The sequence below is a fragment of the Phyllobates terribilis genome, unplaced genomic scaffold, assembly GCF_046119375.1.
Source record: "Phyllobates terribilis strain yellow unplaced genomic scaffold, ASM4611937v1 Scaffold_3__8_contigs__length_932513732, whole genome shotgun sequence".
Lineage (NCBI taxonomy): Eukaryota > Metazoa > Chordata > Amphibia > Anura > Dendrobatidae > Phyllobates > Phyllobates terribilis.
In genome coordinates this window covers 671,833,052-671,850,689 of record NW_027362763.1, presented here as the reverse complement: position 1 = coordinate 671,850,689, position 17,638 = coordinate 671,833,052, and the positions used below count along the sequence as shown (strand labels likewise).

Sequence of the window (17,638 nt, the reverse complement as noted above, 5' to 3'; positions counted from 1 at the left end):
TTACAGGTGCTGTACCCGACGAACCCGAGTCAGGGGTACCTGCCGTAGGGGTGTCCAACCTAGGGACAGAGTGTGACCCCAATAGGTCTCCCCTAGAGGTGCTGGCAGGAGAGGTCGAGGAGATCCCATTGATCCCTGAGCTGGAAGTGTCCCGGGGCACGTTTGGGACAGCTCAGCTACAGGATCCCACTCTGACTCGGGCGCGGGAAAGGGTGTTAGAGGTAAATGGCGTAGCTCAACAGCCCGGTGCAGATACTGTATTCCCACGCATGGTGGTCAACGGTGAGTTGCTCTATAGGGTAGACAAGATCAGGGACGAGGTTGTGGAACAGTTAGTGATACCTCAGTCGTACCGTCGGGCGGTTCTAGATTTGGCACACACACACCTGCTGGGTGGACACTTAGGGGTTAAAAAGACGCAAGAGCGTATCTTGCAGCGGTTCTTTTGGCCAGGGATTTACGTGGAGGTCCAAAAGTACTGTGAATCCTGCCCCAAATGTCAGTTGACCTCACCCACCGCAAATTTCCGTAGCCCATTGGTACCCCGGCCAGTGATAGAGGTACCTTTTGAACGGACTGCAATGGACTTGGTAGGGCCCATTGTAAAATCCGCTCGTGGCCACCAACATATACTGATGGTCGTCGACTATGTCACCCGGTACACGGAGGCTATACGGCTACGCCACATCTCGGCATAAGTGATTGCACGGGAGCTGTTTGCCATGTTATGTCGCCTTGGACTACCTAAGGAGATCCTGACGGATCAAGGGACCCCTTTTATGTCCAAGGTGACGAGAGAACTGTGCAAACTGCTAAAAATTAAACAATTGTGCACCTCAAACCGACGGGCTAGTAGAACGGTTCAATAAAACCCTCAAGTCCATGTTAAAAAAGGTGGTTTCTAAGGACTGAAGGGATTGGGACATGTTGCTACCCTATTTGATGTTTGCCGTTCATGAGGTACCACAGGCTTCCACAGGGTTCTCTCCTTTTGAGTTATTGTACGGCAGACACCCTAGGGGTCTGTTGGATGTAGCCAAGGAGACTTGGGAGCAAGAACACGTGGCTAGTATGCAAGACCGGATTGCGGCGGTCATGCCCATCGTGAAAGAACATCTGTTAGGTGCCCAGAGGCGCACATGTAATAAAAGAGCCACGGTCAGGTCTTTTAACAAGGGTGATCGGGTGTTAGTACTGGTACCCACAGCCGAGAGTAAGCTCATGGCCAAGTGGCAAGGGCCATATGAGGTTCGAGAAAAGGTGGGGGAGGTAAATTACTGGGTGTATCAGCCCGGAAGGAGGAAACCGGAGCAGCTTTATCATGTAAACCTGCTAAAACCTTGGAAAGATCAAGAGTGTTTAGTTACAGACGTCACTCCGGGCATGCCTCCAGAGAGGTCTCTACCTCCAGCCAGGGATGCGTCTGGGGGAGAGGTCAGGATAAGTGATGTCCTCACTAAACAGCAGCGACGGGAGGCTCGCTCGCTGGTACAGCAGAATACCGACGTGTTCTCAGAGCTACCAGGTAGGACTACAGTTCTCCAACATGACATTGTCACCGAACCTGGGGTAAAGGTGCAAATAAGACCGTACCGGGTACCCGTGGCCCGGAGGCGAGCCATCATGGCTGAGGTAGAACAAATTCTCCAGGCATCATCAAGGAATCACAGAGTGAGTGGGCTAGCCCCATTGTACTGATTCCGAAACCAAACGGATCGTTACGCTTCTGTAACGGTTTCCGGAGATTAAATGAAGTGCCGAAGTTTGACCTTTATCCAATGCCCAGGGTGGACGAGCTGATTGAGAGACTGGGGCAGGCCCAGTACTTTACCACGCTTTATCTCACCAAGGGTTATTGGCAGGTACCTCTTACAAAATTGGCGAAGGAAAAGACCTCCTTCGTAACTCCGGAGGGTCTATACCACTATGTGGTCTTACCTTTTGGGTTACATGGGGCCCCGGCTACATTCCAGAGGTTGATGGACATAGTGCTCAAGCCTCATCAGGAGTACGCATCCGCGTATCTGGATGATATTATCATCTTTAGCACCGACTGGCATACGCATCTATCCCAGGTACAAGCAGTGCTGGATTCTCTCAGAGCCGCGGGGTTAACGGCAAACCCAAAAAAATGTGCAATAGGGCTAGAGGAAGCCCGATATTTGGGATATGTGATTGGCCATAAAAAACTGGCCTAAACCATCAAGTACAAAGCAGGTGAGGGCGTTCCTTGGCATCCTTGGGTATTACCGCCGGTTTATACCTAATTTTGCTGGGAGAACAGCGGCCCTGACTGATCTCTTGAAAGGAAAAAAATCGGTAATGGTTCGGTGGATCCCTTAGGCAGAAGAAGCCTTTCAGTCCATGAAGTTGGCCCTGTGTGGACAGCCGGTCCTCATCAGCCCCAACTTCAAGGAAACCTTCATTGTACAGACAGATGCCTCGGAGGTAGGCCTAGGGGCGGTATTGTCACAAAAAGTGAATGGTGAAGAGCACCCGGTCACCTACTTGAGTAGAAAACTTATCCCGGCAGAGAAAAACTATAGCGTGGTAGAGAAGGAGTGTTGGGCTATTAAGTTGGCCTTCGAATCACTACGTTATTATTTACTCGGGCGTCAGTTCCGCTTGGTGACGGACCACTCACCCTTGGTATGGATGAAAAATGCCAAGGAGAGGAATGCGCGAGTCACCAGGTGGTTCCTGTCACTGCAAAATTTCAGTTTCTCTGTAGAGCATCGCCCTGGGAAGTCGCAGGCAAACGCGGATGCCCTGTCCCGGGCACCCTGTATGGTGGCAAATGTTCAACCCCACAAGTTTGAACAGAGGGGGGGATATGTGAGGCAGTGACTGGGATCGTATACGAGGGACGTTATATATCCCCCAGAATGTGTACAGAGGCCTATTAAATCCATTGGAGTGCATTGCAGTCACAAACTCACCTGCGGCTGCAATGCAGGAATGAAGGTGAGCATTGACCTGGTCAGGCTATCTGGCTAAGGCAGATTCGTAAAACCCGGCAGGGCCTTCATTTCTTGGGGGAGGCTACAGGAAGGCAGTGGGGCGGCCTCCTCCCTCCAACCCGGGTTTTCCAATGGCTCTTGCCACAGGTCCTTTAAAAACCCTGCACTAAGGATTAAGTGTGTTCAGTATTGGGACCTGGTAGGAGCACAGCAGGAAAGCTTGGCTGGACTGTGTATAGCTGAACCCACGCCTGGAAAGGCTCTGCACCCGTCAGGCTCTGAGCGGCCCGGCGCGGCCATTGCCCACGGCAGCCGTTATATATGGACTTCTGTTAACCCGGCTGTGAACTGGAGGACTTTCTGTTTACCCGTGAGTTGCTGAAATGAAAGCTGTTTATGTTGGACTTGCTTGGGTCACTGCCTCAGTTACTGCACAGTGTGAACACCGCCGCCTTACACAGTGCATAAAAGTGCCATTGGCCACAGTTTTGTGAACCTCTGAAAAAAAAGACACTGCTGAACAGAGGCCAGACGGAGTCCAGAGAAAACTTTGCTGCCTCATTATAGTGAATGGATCCCTCGGGGGTTTCATCTGAATTACGTCACTCGGAGATTTAAATGGAAACCACAATATCAGTGCTCAGCATAGAGCACAGGATAAATGGGAACATTTTACATAACATTTTGAATCACAATAAAAGTTTCGACTCAATCCACAAAAAAAGCAAGTCCCCACTCAGGTCCGTCATCTCTTAATGAAAATATAGGGGCTTTCACGTTACTAGTAGCACAAAGGCTCTGGAAAAGCGAAATAGCTTTTGTCCCCCAAAAGAAATTCAGCAAATTTGTGCTCCCAAATATAAATGCCCCACTCCCTTCTGAGCCCAACAGTGTGCCTAAACCACAGTTAGCGTCCACATGTTTGGTATTTTTGTAGCGATGAGAGCCCGTCTAATTTACGGGTGCATGTCTCCAGAAGCACGAGCTGGGCACAATGTACTGGTCACTACAATGTACTGGTCACTACAACATACTGGTCACTACACTACAACGTACTGGTCACTATACTACAACGTACTGGTCACTATACTACAACGTACTGGTCACTGCAACGGCAGTTTGCAATTTTCACTCTGCAACATCGGTGCTGCTTGTTTCTGGAAAACACCCATATAGTTAAAATCCTCATCACATAAATTCCCAAAGGGGTATAATTTCCTGAGTGGGGTCACTTGAGGGGGGATTCTTGTCTTCTAGCACTTAAGGTCTCTGTGTATGGAGTCTGCATACTATTCTAGGAAAATCTGCTCTCCACAAGGCAAATAGCGCTTTGTCCCTCCTGAGTCTCACCGTGTGGCTAAGCAGTACTGTATAGCCACATATGAGGTATTTCTACATTCAGCAAAAATTGTGTGATAAATTTTGGTGTAATTTTTACCCATTTCCCAGTGTGAAAATGTACAATCTGTGGCTAAAACAAAACTTTGGTGGTAAAAATGTAATTATTCTTTCTTCACCACCCAATGGTGTAAAACTCTGTGAGGCACATGCTCACTGCACCCCTAGATGAATTCATTGAGAGGTGTAGTTTGTAAACTGGGATCTCTTATGGGGGTTCTGCTGTTCTGGCACTTTAAGGGCTCTGCCAATGTGACATGGCACCGTATAAATAAATTCCTTGAGGGGTCTAATTTCCAAAATGGGGTCACTTGTGGGGGGGGTTTCCACTGTTTAGGCACATCAATTGATCTCCAAACGCGGTATGACACCTGCAGACCATTCCATCAAAGTCTGCTTTCCAAAATGTCACTCCTTCCTTTCTGAGCCCTGCCATGCGCCCAAACAATAGTTTTCCCCCACATATGGGGTAACTGCATGCTCAGGAGAAATTGCACAACATATTTTGGGGTCCATTTTCTCCTCGTGAAAATATTTTTTTTTGCTAAAATAACATTTTTCTGGAGAAAAATTTGATTTTTTTTTTTATTTTCACAAGTCACTGTTATAATTTTCTGTGAAGCACCTGGGGATTCAAGGTGCTCACCACACATCTAGATAAATTCATTGGGGGATCTAGTTTCCAAAAAGGGGGCACTTCTTGGGCATTTCCACTGTTTAGGCACATCAGGGGCTCTGCAAACTTGACATGACGCTCACAGACCATTCCATCAAAGTCTGCATTCCAAAATGTCACTCCTTCCCTTCCGAACCCTGACATGCGCCCAAACAGTGGTTTTCTCCTACATATGAGGTATCAGCATACTAAAGAGAACTTGCACAACCACTTTTGGGGTCCAATTTCTCCTGTCACCCTTGTAAAAATAAAAAAATTGGGGCTAAAAGATCATTTTATTGGAAAAAAAAAGTGATTTTTTATTTTCACGGCTCTACGTTATAAACTTTTGTGAAACACATGGGGGTTCAAAGTGCGCACCACACATCTAAATAAGTTCATTAAGGGGTCTAGTTTCCAAAATGGGGTCACTTGTGGGGGGTTTCCACTGTTTAGGCACATCAGGAGCTCTCCAAACGCCACATGGTGTCTGATTTCAATTCCAGCGAGTTTTGGGTTGAAAAAGTCAAACAGTGCTCCCTCCCTTCTTAGCCCTGCTGTGCGCCCAAACAATGGTTTTCAACCACATATGAGGTATCAGCTTACTCAGGAGAAATTGCACAACTTTTGGAGTCCAATTTCTCCTGTTACCTTTGTAAAAATAAAAGAATTGGGGCTAAAAATCATTTTTGTGGAAAAAAAGTGATTTTTTTATTTTCACGGCTCTACGTTATAAACTTTTGAGAAACACTTGGGGGTTCAAAGTGCGCACCACACATCTAGATAAGTTCCTTAAGGGGTCTAGTTTCCAAAATGGGGTCAGTTGAGGGGGGTTTCCACTGTTTAGGCACATCAGGGGCTCTCCAAACGCGACATGGCGTCCACTAATTATTCAAGCAAATTTTACATTCAAAAAGTCAAATGGTGCTCCTTCCCTTCTGAGCCCTGCCGTGCGCCCAAACAATGGTTTTCCCCCACATATGGGGTATTAGTATACTCAGGAGAAATTGCACAACAAATGGTTTGGTGAAATTTCTCCTTTTACCCTTATGAAAATGCAAAATTTGGAGCTAAAAAACATTTTTGTGGGAAAATGTGAAAATGTTATTTTTACGGCTCAATGTTATAAACTTCTGTGAAGCACCTGACGGTTCAAGCTGCTCACCACACATCTAGATAAGTTCCCTGAGGGGTCTAGTTTCCAAAATGGTGTCACTTGTGGGGGGTTTCCACAGGGGGTTTCCACCGCTTAGGCACATCAGGGGCTCCCCAAACATGAAATGGCGTCCGCTAATTATTCAAGCAAATTTTACATTCAAAAAGTCAAATGGTGCTCCTTCCCTTCCGAGCCCTGCCGGGCGCCCAAACAGTGGTTTTTCCCCACATATGGGGTATCGGCGTTCTCAGGAGAAATTGAACAACAAATTTTGTGGTTCATTTTTTCCTGTTACCATTGCAAAAATAAAAACATTTGGGTCTAAAGTTAAATTTTTGTGAAAAAAAGTTATATGTTCATTTTTTCATTTTCACCTGAAGGATTAATAAACTTCTTGAATGTGGTTTTGAGCACCTTGAGGGGTGCAGCTTTTAGAATGGGGTCGCTTTTGGGTATTTTCTGTCATCTAGACCTCTCAAAGTGACTTCAAATGTGATGTGGTCCCTGAAAAAATGGTTTTGAAAATTTTGTTGGAAAAACGAGAAATCGCTGGTCAACTTTTAACCCTTAGGCTATGTGCCCACGTTGCATTTATGAAGCAGAAAATTTCTGCTTCATTTCTGCAAGTCCTCTCCCAGAAAAACGCATGCGGAATTCCGCACGCGTTTATCGCGCATTTTTCGCGCGTTTATCACGCGTTTTCCACATGCGGAATTGCCTTGCGTTTTTTATGCATTGGACAAAGGCAATTCTGCTTGCGGAAACGCAAAATTAAATGACATGCTGCGGATTTTTGAATGCAGCATAAACGCTGCGGAAAAATCCGCAGCATGTGCATAGAACTTGCGGAATCCCATTGGGGACCATGGGGTGCGGGTTACCAAGCGTTTTACAAGCGTTTCCGCTGCGGAAATTCCGCATCAAAAACGCTTGAAAAACGCTACGTGGGCACACAGCCATATAACTTCGTAAGAAAAAAATAAATTGGTTCCAAAATTGTGCTGATGTAAAGTAGACATGTGGGAAATGTTATTTATTAACTAATTTGTGGGAGATATCTCTCTGATTTAAGGAAATGAAAATTCAAAGTTTGAAAATTGCTACATTTTTGCCAAATTTACGATTTTTTCACAAATAAACGGCAGTCATATCAAATTAATTTTACCACTATCAGGGGGATCCGTGGAAGCGTTCCAGAGTTATTACGTCATAAACTGACAGTGGTCAGAATTGTAACAATTGGCCTGGTCATTAACGTGTAAACAGCCTTAGGGGCTAAAGGGGTTAAACTCTGTAACATACCTGACGGCGTCCTTGCATAGTGGTCCATCTCCCACTGTGCAGGAGCGCGCACTTGATCTCCTGTCCAGAATGTCTCTCTGGCTTCCCTCCATGCTGTCTTGTTTGTGTCTGTGTCTGTCTCTGCTGCTTAAGGGCGGCGCCCGATCACTTCCTGCTCTTTGTACCTGCTGTGGGTCACGCCCCTTGTGCGTCCTCAGCCTATTGCTGTCTGACACTTGGTATATAGCTCAGCAGCTCCCTTCTATCCCTGCCTGAGCATATGTGTTTCTTTCAGTGTGTGCTTGCACTCTGAAGGTGCCAGGTCCCGTCTTTGTTTCCCTGTCCGCCTTTCCTGGAGGCTTGTTTCCAGGCCTGTCTGAACTAAGTCCTGTATGTTTCCTGCCTTGCGGTGTCAGCTCCCGTGTCTGAACTGTGTCCTGTATGTCTCCTGCTTTACGGTATTAGTTCCCGTGTCTGAACTAAGTCCTGTATGTCTCCTGCCTTGCGGTGTCAGCTCCCGTGTCTGAACTGTGTCCTGTATGTCTCCTGCTTTACGGTATTAGTTCCCGTGTCTGAACTAAGTCCTGTATGTCTCCTGCCTTGCGGTGTCAGCTCCCGTGTCTGAACTGTGTCCTGTATGTCTCCTGCTTTACGGTATTAGTTCCCGTGTCTGAACTAAGTCCTGTATGTCTCCTGCTTTACGGTATTAGTTCCCGTGTCTGAACTAAGTCCTGTATTTCTCCTGCCTTGCGGTGTCAGCTCCCGTGTCTGAACTGTGTCCTGTATCTTGTCTGTCCTGTCTGAACACGCTCCTTGCCTGTTCGTCCCGCCTCTTTGGGGGCAGTATTCCCAGACCCGCTCCTGTATCCCGCTGCAGTGTCGGTCTCCTCCGTACACTCAGTTCCAGTCTGAACTCTCTCCTATCCTTTACCTGTTTTGCCTCTATGCCCGTTCCCTTCCTTTTTCTGCAGAGTCTGAACTTGTACCTAACTCCTGCCTGTTGTCTCTGTACTCCCGTTTGTGAGTTTGTGGTCCACTCGCTACTTCACTGCAAGTACCCTGTGGGTGTCTGGCTCTGCCTTTCCCTTCCTGTCTGTTCAGTGTGAACAGAGCCCTGTCCTCCCTGCTCAGCCCTGTCTGCACTTTAGTTGTGCTTGCCTGTACCTCTCTGCCTGTATTGTTCCTGAGTCCCAGTGTGTACTGGGTCCTATCCCGCCTGTGTTCCTACCTGCTAGTGCCTCCCCGTTTGCACTCTATCTGTGCTTACCTTTACCCGCCTGCCTGCCCGCCTGCCTGCATACCCGCCTGCCTGCATATCCGCCTGCCTGCATCCCAGTCTGTGTGCCAGTCTACCAGTCTGTTCCTGTATTCCCCTGTGTGGGTCAACAGCCGTGTCCGGGGTCTGTCCTGGAGTAGCACCTGGTCCCTCTGCTCGGTTCCTCCTTGGTGCTCTGGCGTCGTATGCCGTCGTGCGACCCTGGTCGGATCGGGCAGATACTTAGTTACGCCCCTCCAGGTATTCACTCTCCGGCACGGTCCAGTGGAATCACTACCAATCACATGCACACGCCGCTCTAGCCCGGGCGTGTGCATAACAGCATGCTCAGGCCATGGTTCCCGTTGAGCCCCACGGCCTTCGCTCTCTGAGAAGTTTCCAGCGAAGACTTGCATTAAAATAAATAAATAAATTTTTTTTCCCTTAGCTGAGTTCCAGGCGAATTACGCACCGTCCAGATGGATCTATCAGCTCTCGTTCCTGCGGATCCGCCACGTTACTATGGGGATCCAAGACAGTGTCGTGCATTTGTGGAGCAATGCATGCTACACTTTAAGGCCTACCCTCTTTATTTTCCTTCCGATTGGGCTAAAGTGTCCTTTATTATGTCTTACCTGGCGGGGGATGCCTTGGAATGGATCAACCCCCTATATGAGACACAGGATCCGATCCTCCGGGACCTAATGGCCTTCCTGGTGGCCTTTCTAATGGTCTTCGATGATCCTAACCCGGAGGCTCCTGCTGAAGCTTCACTTCCCAATATCCCGGAGCAGCCCCAATGGGTAATGTGTGTGGGTAGCGTAATAGTTCTCCAGCCCAATGAGACTACTGCCCACCCAGAATCCTCACAGGGTGACTACGCTTTCCGGAATACTTCTCCCAACCTCAAGAGGCAGTCCAGACGTGCTAGACTTAGAGGCAAGCAGTCACGCCTGGGACTGTCCTCCCTGAGACCTCCTGAACCCTTCGGGGTGCTACCTGGTAACGAAAGGACAGAGACTCTCCTATACTCTGTACCTGATACCTCGCTCGCTTCGTCCAGTGAGTCCAACCTGGTGTACTCCGAAGCAGAGGTTACTCCCGAGTCTCTACACCCCTCCGACCAGGCGGAGGACCTCCAGTTGTGTTTAGAACCCTTCGGGGTGCCACCTGGTGGTGAATGGACAGAGACTTTCCTTTACTCGGTACCCGATACCTCGCCTGCTTCCTCCAGTGAGTCCGACCTAGTGTTCTCCGAAGCAGAAATTACTCCCGAGTCTCTACACCCCTCCGACCAGGCGGAGGACCTCCAGTTGTGTTTAGAACCCTTCGGGGTGCCACCTGGTGGTGAATGGACAGAGACTTTCCTATTTCCTGTACCTGATACCTCGCCTGCTTCCTCCAGTGAGTCCGACCTAGTGTTCTCCGAAGCAGAAGTTACTCCCGAGTCTCTACACCCCTCCGACCAGGCGGAGGACCTCCAGTTGTGTTTAGAACCCTTCGGGGTGCCACCTGGTGGTGAATGGACAGAGACTTTCCTATTTCCTGTACCTGATACTTCGCCTGCTTCCTCCAGTGAGTCCGACCTAGTGTTCTCCGAAGCAGAAGTTACTCCCGAGTCTCTACACCCCTCCGACCAGGCGGAGGACCTCCAGTTGTGTTTAGAACCCTTCGGGGTGCCACCTGGTGGTGAATGGACAGAGACTTTCCTATTTCTTGTACCTGATAACCCGTCTATTTCTTCCTGTGAGCTTGACAAGATGTACCTCGAAGCAGAGATTACCCTCAAGTCTCTGTCCCCCTCCAACCCAGTGAACGACTGGTCCTCGAATTCCCTGCGGAAGATTCTGGCAGGCCTGAAGAAGAGGGGGCGTAAGGGGGGAGGTACTGTAACATACCTGACGGCGTCCTTGCATAGTGGTCCATCTCCCACTGTGCAGGAGCGCGCACTTGATCTCCTGTCCAGAATGTCTCTCTGGCTTCCCTCCATGCTGTCTTGTTTGTGTCTGTGTCTGTCTCTGCTGCTTAAGGGCGGCGCCCGATCACTTCCTGCTCTTTGTACCTGCTGTGGGTCACGCCCCTTGTGCGTCCTCAGCCTATTGCTGTCTGACACTTGGTATATAGCTCAGCAGCTCCCTTCTATCCCTGCCTGAGCATATGTGTTTCTTTCAGTGTGTGCTTGCACTCTGAAGGTGCCAGGTCCCGTCTTTGTTTCCCTGTCCGCCTTTCCTGGAGGCTTGTTTCCAGGCCTGTCTGAACTAAGTCCTGTATGTTTCCTGCCTTGCGGTGTCAGCTCCCGTGTCTGAACTGTGTCCTGTATGTCTCCTGCTTTACGGTATTAGTTCCCGTGTCTGAACTAAGTCCTGTATGTCTCCTGCCTTGCGGTGTCAGCTCCCGTGTCTGAACTGTGTCCTGTATGTCTCCTGCTTTACGGTATTAGTTCCCGTGTCTGAACTAAGTCCTGTATGTCTCCTGCCTTGCGGTGTCAGCTCCCGTGTCTGAACTGTGTCCTGTATGTCTCCTGCTTTACGGTATTAGTTCCCGTGTCTGAACTAAGTCCTGTATGTCTCCTGCTTTACGGTATTAGTTCCCGTGTCTGAACTAAGTCCTGTATTTCTCCTGCCTTGCGGTGTCAGCTCCCGTGTCTGAACTGTGTCCTGTATCTTGTCTGTCCTGTCTGAACACGCTCCTTGCCTGTTCGTCCCGCCTCTTTGGGGGCAGTATTCCCAGACCCGCTCCTGTATCCCGCTGCAGTGTCGGTCTCCTCCGTACACTCAGTTCCAGTCTGAACTCTCTCCTATCCTTTACCTGTTTTGCCTCTATGCCCGTTCCCTTCCTTTTTCTGCAGAGTCTGAACTTGTACCTAACTCCTGCCTGTTGTCTCTGTACTCCCGTTTGTGAGTTTGTGGTCCACTCGCTACTTCACTGCAAGTACCCTGTGGGTGTCTGGCTCTGCCTTTCCCTTCCTGTCTGTTCAGTGTGAACAGAGCCCTGTCCTCCCTGCTCAGCCCTGTCTGCACTTTAGTTGTGCTTGCCTGTACCTCTCTGCCTGTATTGTTCCTGAGTCCCAGTGTGTACTGGGTCCTATCCCGCCTGTGTTCCTACCTGCTAGTGCCTCCCCGTTTGCACTCTATCTGTGCTTACCTTTACCCGCCTGCCTGCCCGCCTGCCTGCATACCCGCCTGCCTGCATATCCGCCTGCCTGCATCCCAGTCTGTGTGCCAGTCTACCAGTCTGTTCCTGTATTCCCCTGTGTGGGTCAACAGCCGTGTCCGGGGTCTGTCCTGGAGTAGCACCTGGTCCCTCTGCTCGGTTCCTCCTTGGTGCTCTGGCGTCGTATGCCGTCGTGCGACCCTGGTCGGATCGGGCAGATACTTAGTTACGCCCCTCCAGGTATTCACTCTCCGGCACGGTCCAGTGGAATCACTACCAATCACATGCACACGCCGCTCTAGCCCGGGCGTGTGCATAACAAACTCTATGATTGGAAAATACTATTTTATCTCCTTTATATTTTGCAGAGGTCTGGGTCATGGGGCATTTGGAGAAGTGTATGAAGGTCAAGTAATGTCCATTCCTAATGACCCTCCCCTAAAGGTTGCAGTGAAGGTAGGTGATATCGGGGGGATATTGATTATATGATGACTCCTTACCTGTATGTGCAGTATAAAGATGGTAGCAGAAAGGTCTGCAGCGAGGTCCTCAGACCTGTGGCCATTGGTTGCTGATCGTCCCATACAGAGAATCTGCTCCACGATCCGGAGCTCCATTCACTGCTGCTTTCAAGTGAATTTGCAGCCTGCGAGTGACCATAGACTTCTCCTCGACTTGACATATTGTCCATGACAAGGAAACTTCCCAGGCAGAACCCAAAATCGCTACAAAAAGTCTATCCTAGAGGATGATCTTTTTAAATTAAAGTCTGTTGTACATTGTCCTAAAATCCATCACAGAAAAATAGTGTCCATACCGGGGTCGATCTTGTTCATTGTCAGAAATATCCATCGTCGGTCAGCGCTGTACTTTCCGCCAGGCAGCTGTTGGCACTGGTGGTTGGGGTGGCAGAAGTTATAATAGTCGCAGCTCACATCACAACCATTGGGTGGCAGAATCGTTTTCAAAGCTGACCATCTAGCTTTTACAAGCTGCTTTGAACTGCTGCTCTAGAAAAAATCCATAGTCGAACACTATTTGCAAACACTCAAGCTTTGTGAGTTTCTCTCCTCCCGTCCCCCGTGCTCAGACAGGAAGACTGCTTGGAGAATGGATTTTTTGCAAGAGCAGCAGATCAAAGCAGCTTGTAAAAGATCATGAACCGGGCAGTTAAACCAGCACTTTTCAGACGGTATTGGAGACAGAAGGAAGCAAGAAATTCAGAACTTTGCAAAGGTTGATCAATAATTAAATAAAAAGTAAACTTTTGTTACTCTTTAAGAAATGGCTGAATAACATTTGTAGCAATTTGACAGAAAAGGGCAAATCAACAACTTTATTTACTGAGACTCACTTTTTTTATGACCTTTTTAACCTGGTCTTTCTTATAGAGTAAATCAGCAACAAGGTAACACCAGATCATTACTTAGGAGATAGACAAAAGATACAAAGTTGTTGTTTTTTTTCTCTTTTGCTCTGAGCTTTGATTGACAGCTTATTTTGAGAACCAATTCCTTGAACAATAAATTTAGACATAAGTCGGTCCGAGCCGAGCCGGACACATTGCTGATTGTCAGTTCCTTTTGATTAAAGTAGTTAGAGGTCCAAGATCTTCCATAAAACAGCGATACACCGGAGCCATCCATTACTGCTTTCTTGCTACATTGACGTGATTCCGGAAGCTTAGAGCCGACTCGTAAACCGTCCTTTCTGAGACATCTTAAATCTTGTGAAGATTTCTGCAGGTGCGCGCCACTTCTCCATTCTCTTCATGTCGGTGTCTGAGAAGCAGGAGACGGGGGGAGTTATTTTTTTCCTCTGATGAAACTTTTTTATTTTACTTTTACAAGTTTACAAATAATTGATACAAGTGCAGCGCGGCGTCGCTTCATTATTCTCCAAACAGAAGGCATAAAACCGACCCTGCAAAATATATCTATATAGTAAAAGAACCAGAAGACGGCTGTAAAACAGATCCCGAGCCCTAAGTAACAACTCTGAACCAATATAAAGTTATAGGCCCAAGGACTCGAAACAGTTTTATGGCTGATCATCGTATAATGGAAAGTTCTGCAACTCTCCAATAGACTTTGGTCCCAATTCATCAATTGCATTTTTTTAAAGAAATGTTCTGTCTTTTTATATTTCGCTGTTGGACTTTGCGCCGAATTCGTCGAAACAGCGCACGATGTTTAATTTAAAAAAAACATCTGTTCATTTGCACGATACTTTCAAGAAGCTTTAAAATGTCGGGTGAAGAAAAATATGATTTTTTTTACTTAAAAATAAAAAATGTTGCAATATTTTGAAAAGTTGCAATTAATTATTTATAAAAAAACATCTGGATATCCAATATCACGGACACATTACTGAGCAAACAAAAAAAAACTATTGTAAAAATGGCACAAAAACGTAAAGAATTTGGTGCAAAAATAAAAATACCTAAAACCCAAACTTTTATGGAATAAAAAGGTGAAACAAAAATGATGAATCTGGGCCTTCGTGCGCTAATTTCTGCTTGATGCCATTAAATTGGAAAAATTCTTGTCTAAATCTACGAAGCTGCACACCCAAAACCTCTCACAGCTGAGCTTTCGTTACAATTGCATCCAGTTGTCTGTAGAAGAAACATCACAAGTCATAGATTGTATCAGTGGAGGTCGGTGTATCAGTCTGGACTGGAGGCAGGCTGCAATTGTAACAAATCCTCAGTTGTAAAATATAAAAAAAAATATTAGGTCTTTTCAGATTTCAGAGGCAGAATCTGTCAGAAGCAACTTGTTGATGATTTCCAACTTAGAGATTTAAGCAAATCCCATATTATATACCTAATTAGAAAAGTCTCTTCAATGGAGAATCATTAACTATTAGTCAAAGTGCTCTGGAGGACCCTGCGCATCCATTGTTTTCAGTGCAAACGGTGTAATACTTCAGTTCTCCTGTGGTGGCGCTGCAGGGAAACTGAACACCTTATGGCAGGTTCCCGCGCAGATATTAGAGCAGCAGGGCGACCTGTGATCAGCATGTAATCGGAAGATGCTTTTATGGAGGTGGAGTTGGAGAACCTGTCACCGCTCCTGAAATGTCTCTTGTATTCTTCATCAGATCCCAATTCTGATTTATCTCAATATTTTTTTTTACCTCTGTTCCTCTGTTATTCTTCCTATAAATTCATTAATAAATTGACACTTGGAGAGAATATTCCTGAAAATGTCCAATGACTGCTTGACGCTCTCAGAAACACAATCCTTATAAATGGTCCATTTATTCATCAATTTCCAGGAGGAATAACAAAGGGACGTCACAGCGTGTAATTATAAGATACAAGTATTTATTAAATCAGGTGTGGCGACGGGTTCTTTTTAACCCCTTCACGACATATGACGCACATTTACATCATATGTCGTGTCCCTGACTTTGATGCATGCTTGCACTCTGAACCCGCATCTTTCCTGGCAGATGATGGCTGTGTTATTCAGCCATCATCTGCCTCTTACACTTGCGGGAGGAGCAGAGGTTTTCCCCCGCAGTTGTTAACCTGTCAATCTCCGGCAGTGGCATTAAATGCATGCCGGCAGTGGGGCATGTCAGTCCTTGCATCCTTTGGCGCCTGTGACGTGATCGCGGGCCGTTAATGGGCTGCTATGGATCTGCTGATGACCCCTGTGCCTGTCATTGCGATCCTCCTTTATCCGCGTTTAGCTGGCATTCATAGGAGATCATGATTTTAGCTAGACATAGTAGTGTTGACGCCCTGCTATGTGTAGCGCAAGCCAATGGACGATTGTAGCTTTAAGTCCCCTAAGGGGACTATTAAATGCAGTAAAAAGTGGGGGAAAAAAATGAAAATAAAGAAATAAAAATCCAAAAATACACATATTTGGTATCGCCACGTTCAGAAACGTCCAGTCTATCAAAATATAAAATAAATTAATCCGATCAGTAAACGGCGTGAGAAGAAAAAAAAAATCCAAAAAACAAAATTACGTTTTTTTAGAGAACCACAACATTGCAATAAAATGCAAGAAGAGGCGATCAAAACATCGTACCTACCCGAATATGGTATCAATAAAAACTCATCAGCTCAGGCCACTTAAAATAAGCCCTCACCCGGCCCCAGATCACAAAAAATAAAAAATGTTAGAGGTTTCGGAAAATGGCAACAAAAGCAAAATTTTTATTTTTTTATTTTTTTTTTTTTTTACAAATTTCAGATTTTTTTTTTTCACCACTTAAATAGAAAAAAACTCTGCATGTTTGGCGTCTGCGCACTCGTTCTGACCTGGAGAATCATATTGTCAGGTCAGTTTTACCGTATAGTGAACATAGTACATAAAAGAAAACAAAAAACAATTGTGGAATTGCACTTTTTTTTTGCAATTTCAATGCACGTGGATTTATTTCTTTTTTTTTTGCGCTTTCCAGTGCATCACATGGTGTCATTCAAAAGTACAACTGGTCCTGCGAGAAACAAGCCCTCGTACTTTTTTATGGATGGAAAGATAAAAAAGTTATGGCTCTTGGAAGAAGAAATAAAAAAAAAAATGGAAGATAGCATTGCACAAAAAAAACGTGGCTCTGCTACATCTTTTGGGAAAATGAGGGACGTGCCCCTTTAATTTGTGGGTTTTTTTTCACCGCGGCCTTCTGAAATGTGTGAGACAAGAGAGTAATAAGTAATGGATGGCGCTGGCGGCTGATGAGAGGATGATGTGATCAACCTGAATATTAAGTGCGCGCCGAGCGTCTTGGAAGTCAGCAGTTCGGCCTTTTTTGAAGTCCTCAGACTGTCGATACATTGAATTCTGTAGATGCCGACTCAGCACCGGCGCGGCGCCTGTTTTACCGTAACAGCGTTGTTTCAGCTCAGGAATTTGGATAATTTCTTGACAGACTTCACCTTTCGTGGTCACAGTCCTGAAAAGTCCTTGAAAAGTACAGATCCTCGGGGTAAAGATTATGGAGGTGACGGATTAGGGGCAAACACAGAGCCAGGCGTTACTTTCTGCTGTGATATAAGCATTTTGCTCTGTATTGTTATATTCATGGTTCTGATTATCGTGGGGAAAATTATTGGCCAGGGTGGACTGAGGTTTGCTTTGTTTTTGGCCCACCTTCCTTCTGGTTGCAGTTGCAAAAATCTTTCTGCTTGCAGCCGCCACTAGGGGGAGCTACTGACAACTTGAACTTTTCACTTCTATCCAAGGCTTCTGAGCCCTATAGAGATATATGGTGTATAATAACAATGATATGCAGGGAATTGGGCTCACCCCTGAACAACCAGGGCTAATAGGTGTTAAACACTAAACTGAAGGACTCATCCCCAAATGTTAGATGTTACCCATGCCCATCTCCTAATATCACAAATTTACCACCAGAGCAACAAATATATGATACACTATCCCCTAGGCCACCAGGAATATAATCACTGACTCCTAAAATCCTTTATCTCTATGGCTCCTGAAGTTTTGACTCCTATGAAATAAATAATAAAAAATAGTTTCAAAATTCTCTGTAAATTATTTCCTCACTGACCCACAAGGACTAATAAATATTCATCTTTAACGTTCTAGACCTCCCCAGATATTCTATATTACTTATTACATTCCTCAAGCATCATAGATTTACCACCAATATTAGGTGCTGCTAACCCCTCTAGACCACCAGGGATATTATCAGGAATATTATCTCTGACCCCTAAAATAATCTATCCCAATGGCTGTATATCAGATTTCTGACCCCCATAAACATAAAGGATTTGTAGGGAATGTTGGAACTTT

General features: G+C 46.4%; 1 protein-coding gene across 1 annotated transcript in view; it reads left to right on the top strand.

The window, feature by feature from the left end:
* ALK (ALK receptor tyrosine kinase) overlaps positions 1 to 17,638 on the top strand; it is a 1,279,208-nt gene that overhangs the window by 1,217,746 nt on the left and 43,824 nt on the right. The window contains exon 21 of the mRNA XM_073671793.1: positions 12,227 to 12,314. Within this exon, the coding sequence (XP_073527894.1) occupies positions 12,227 to 12,314 (88 nt within the window). The remainder of the gene's footprint in view (positions 1 to 12,226; positions 12,315 to 17,638) is intronic.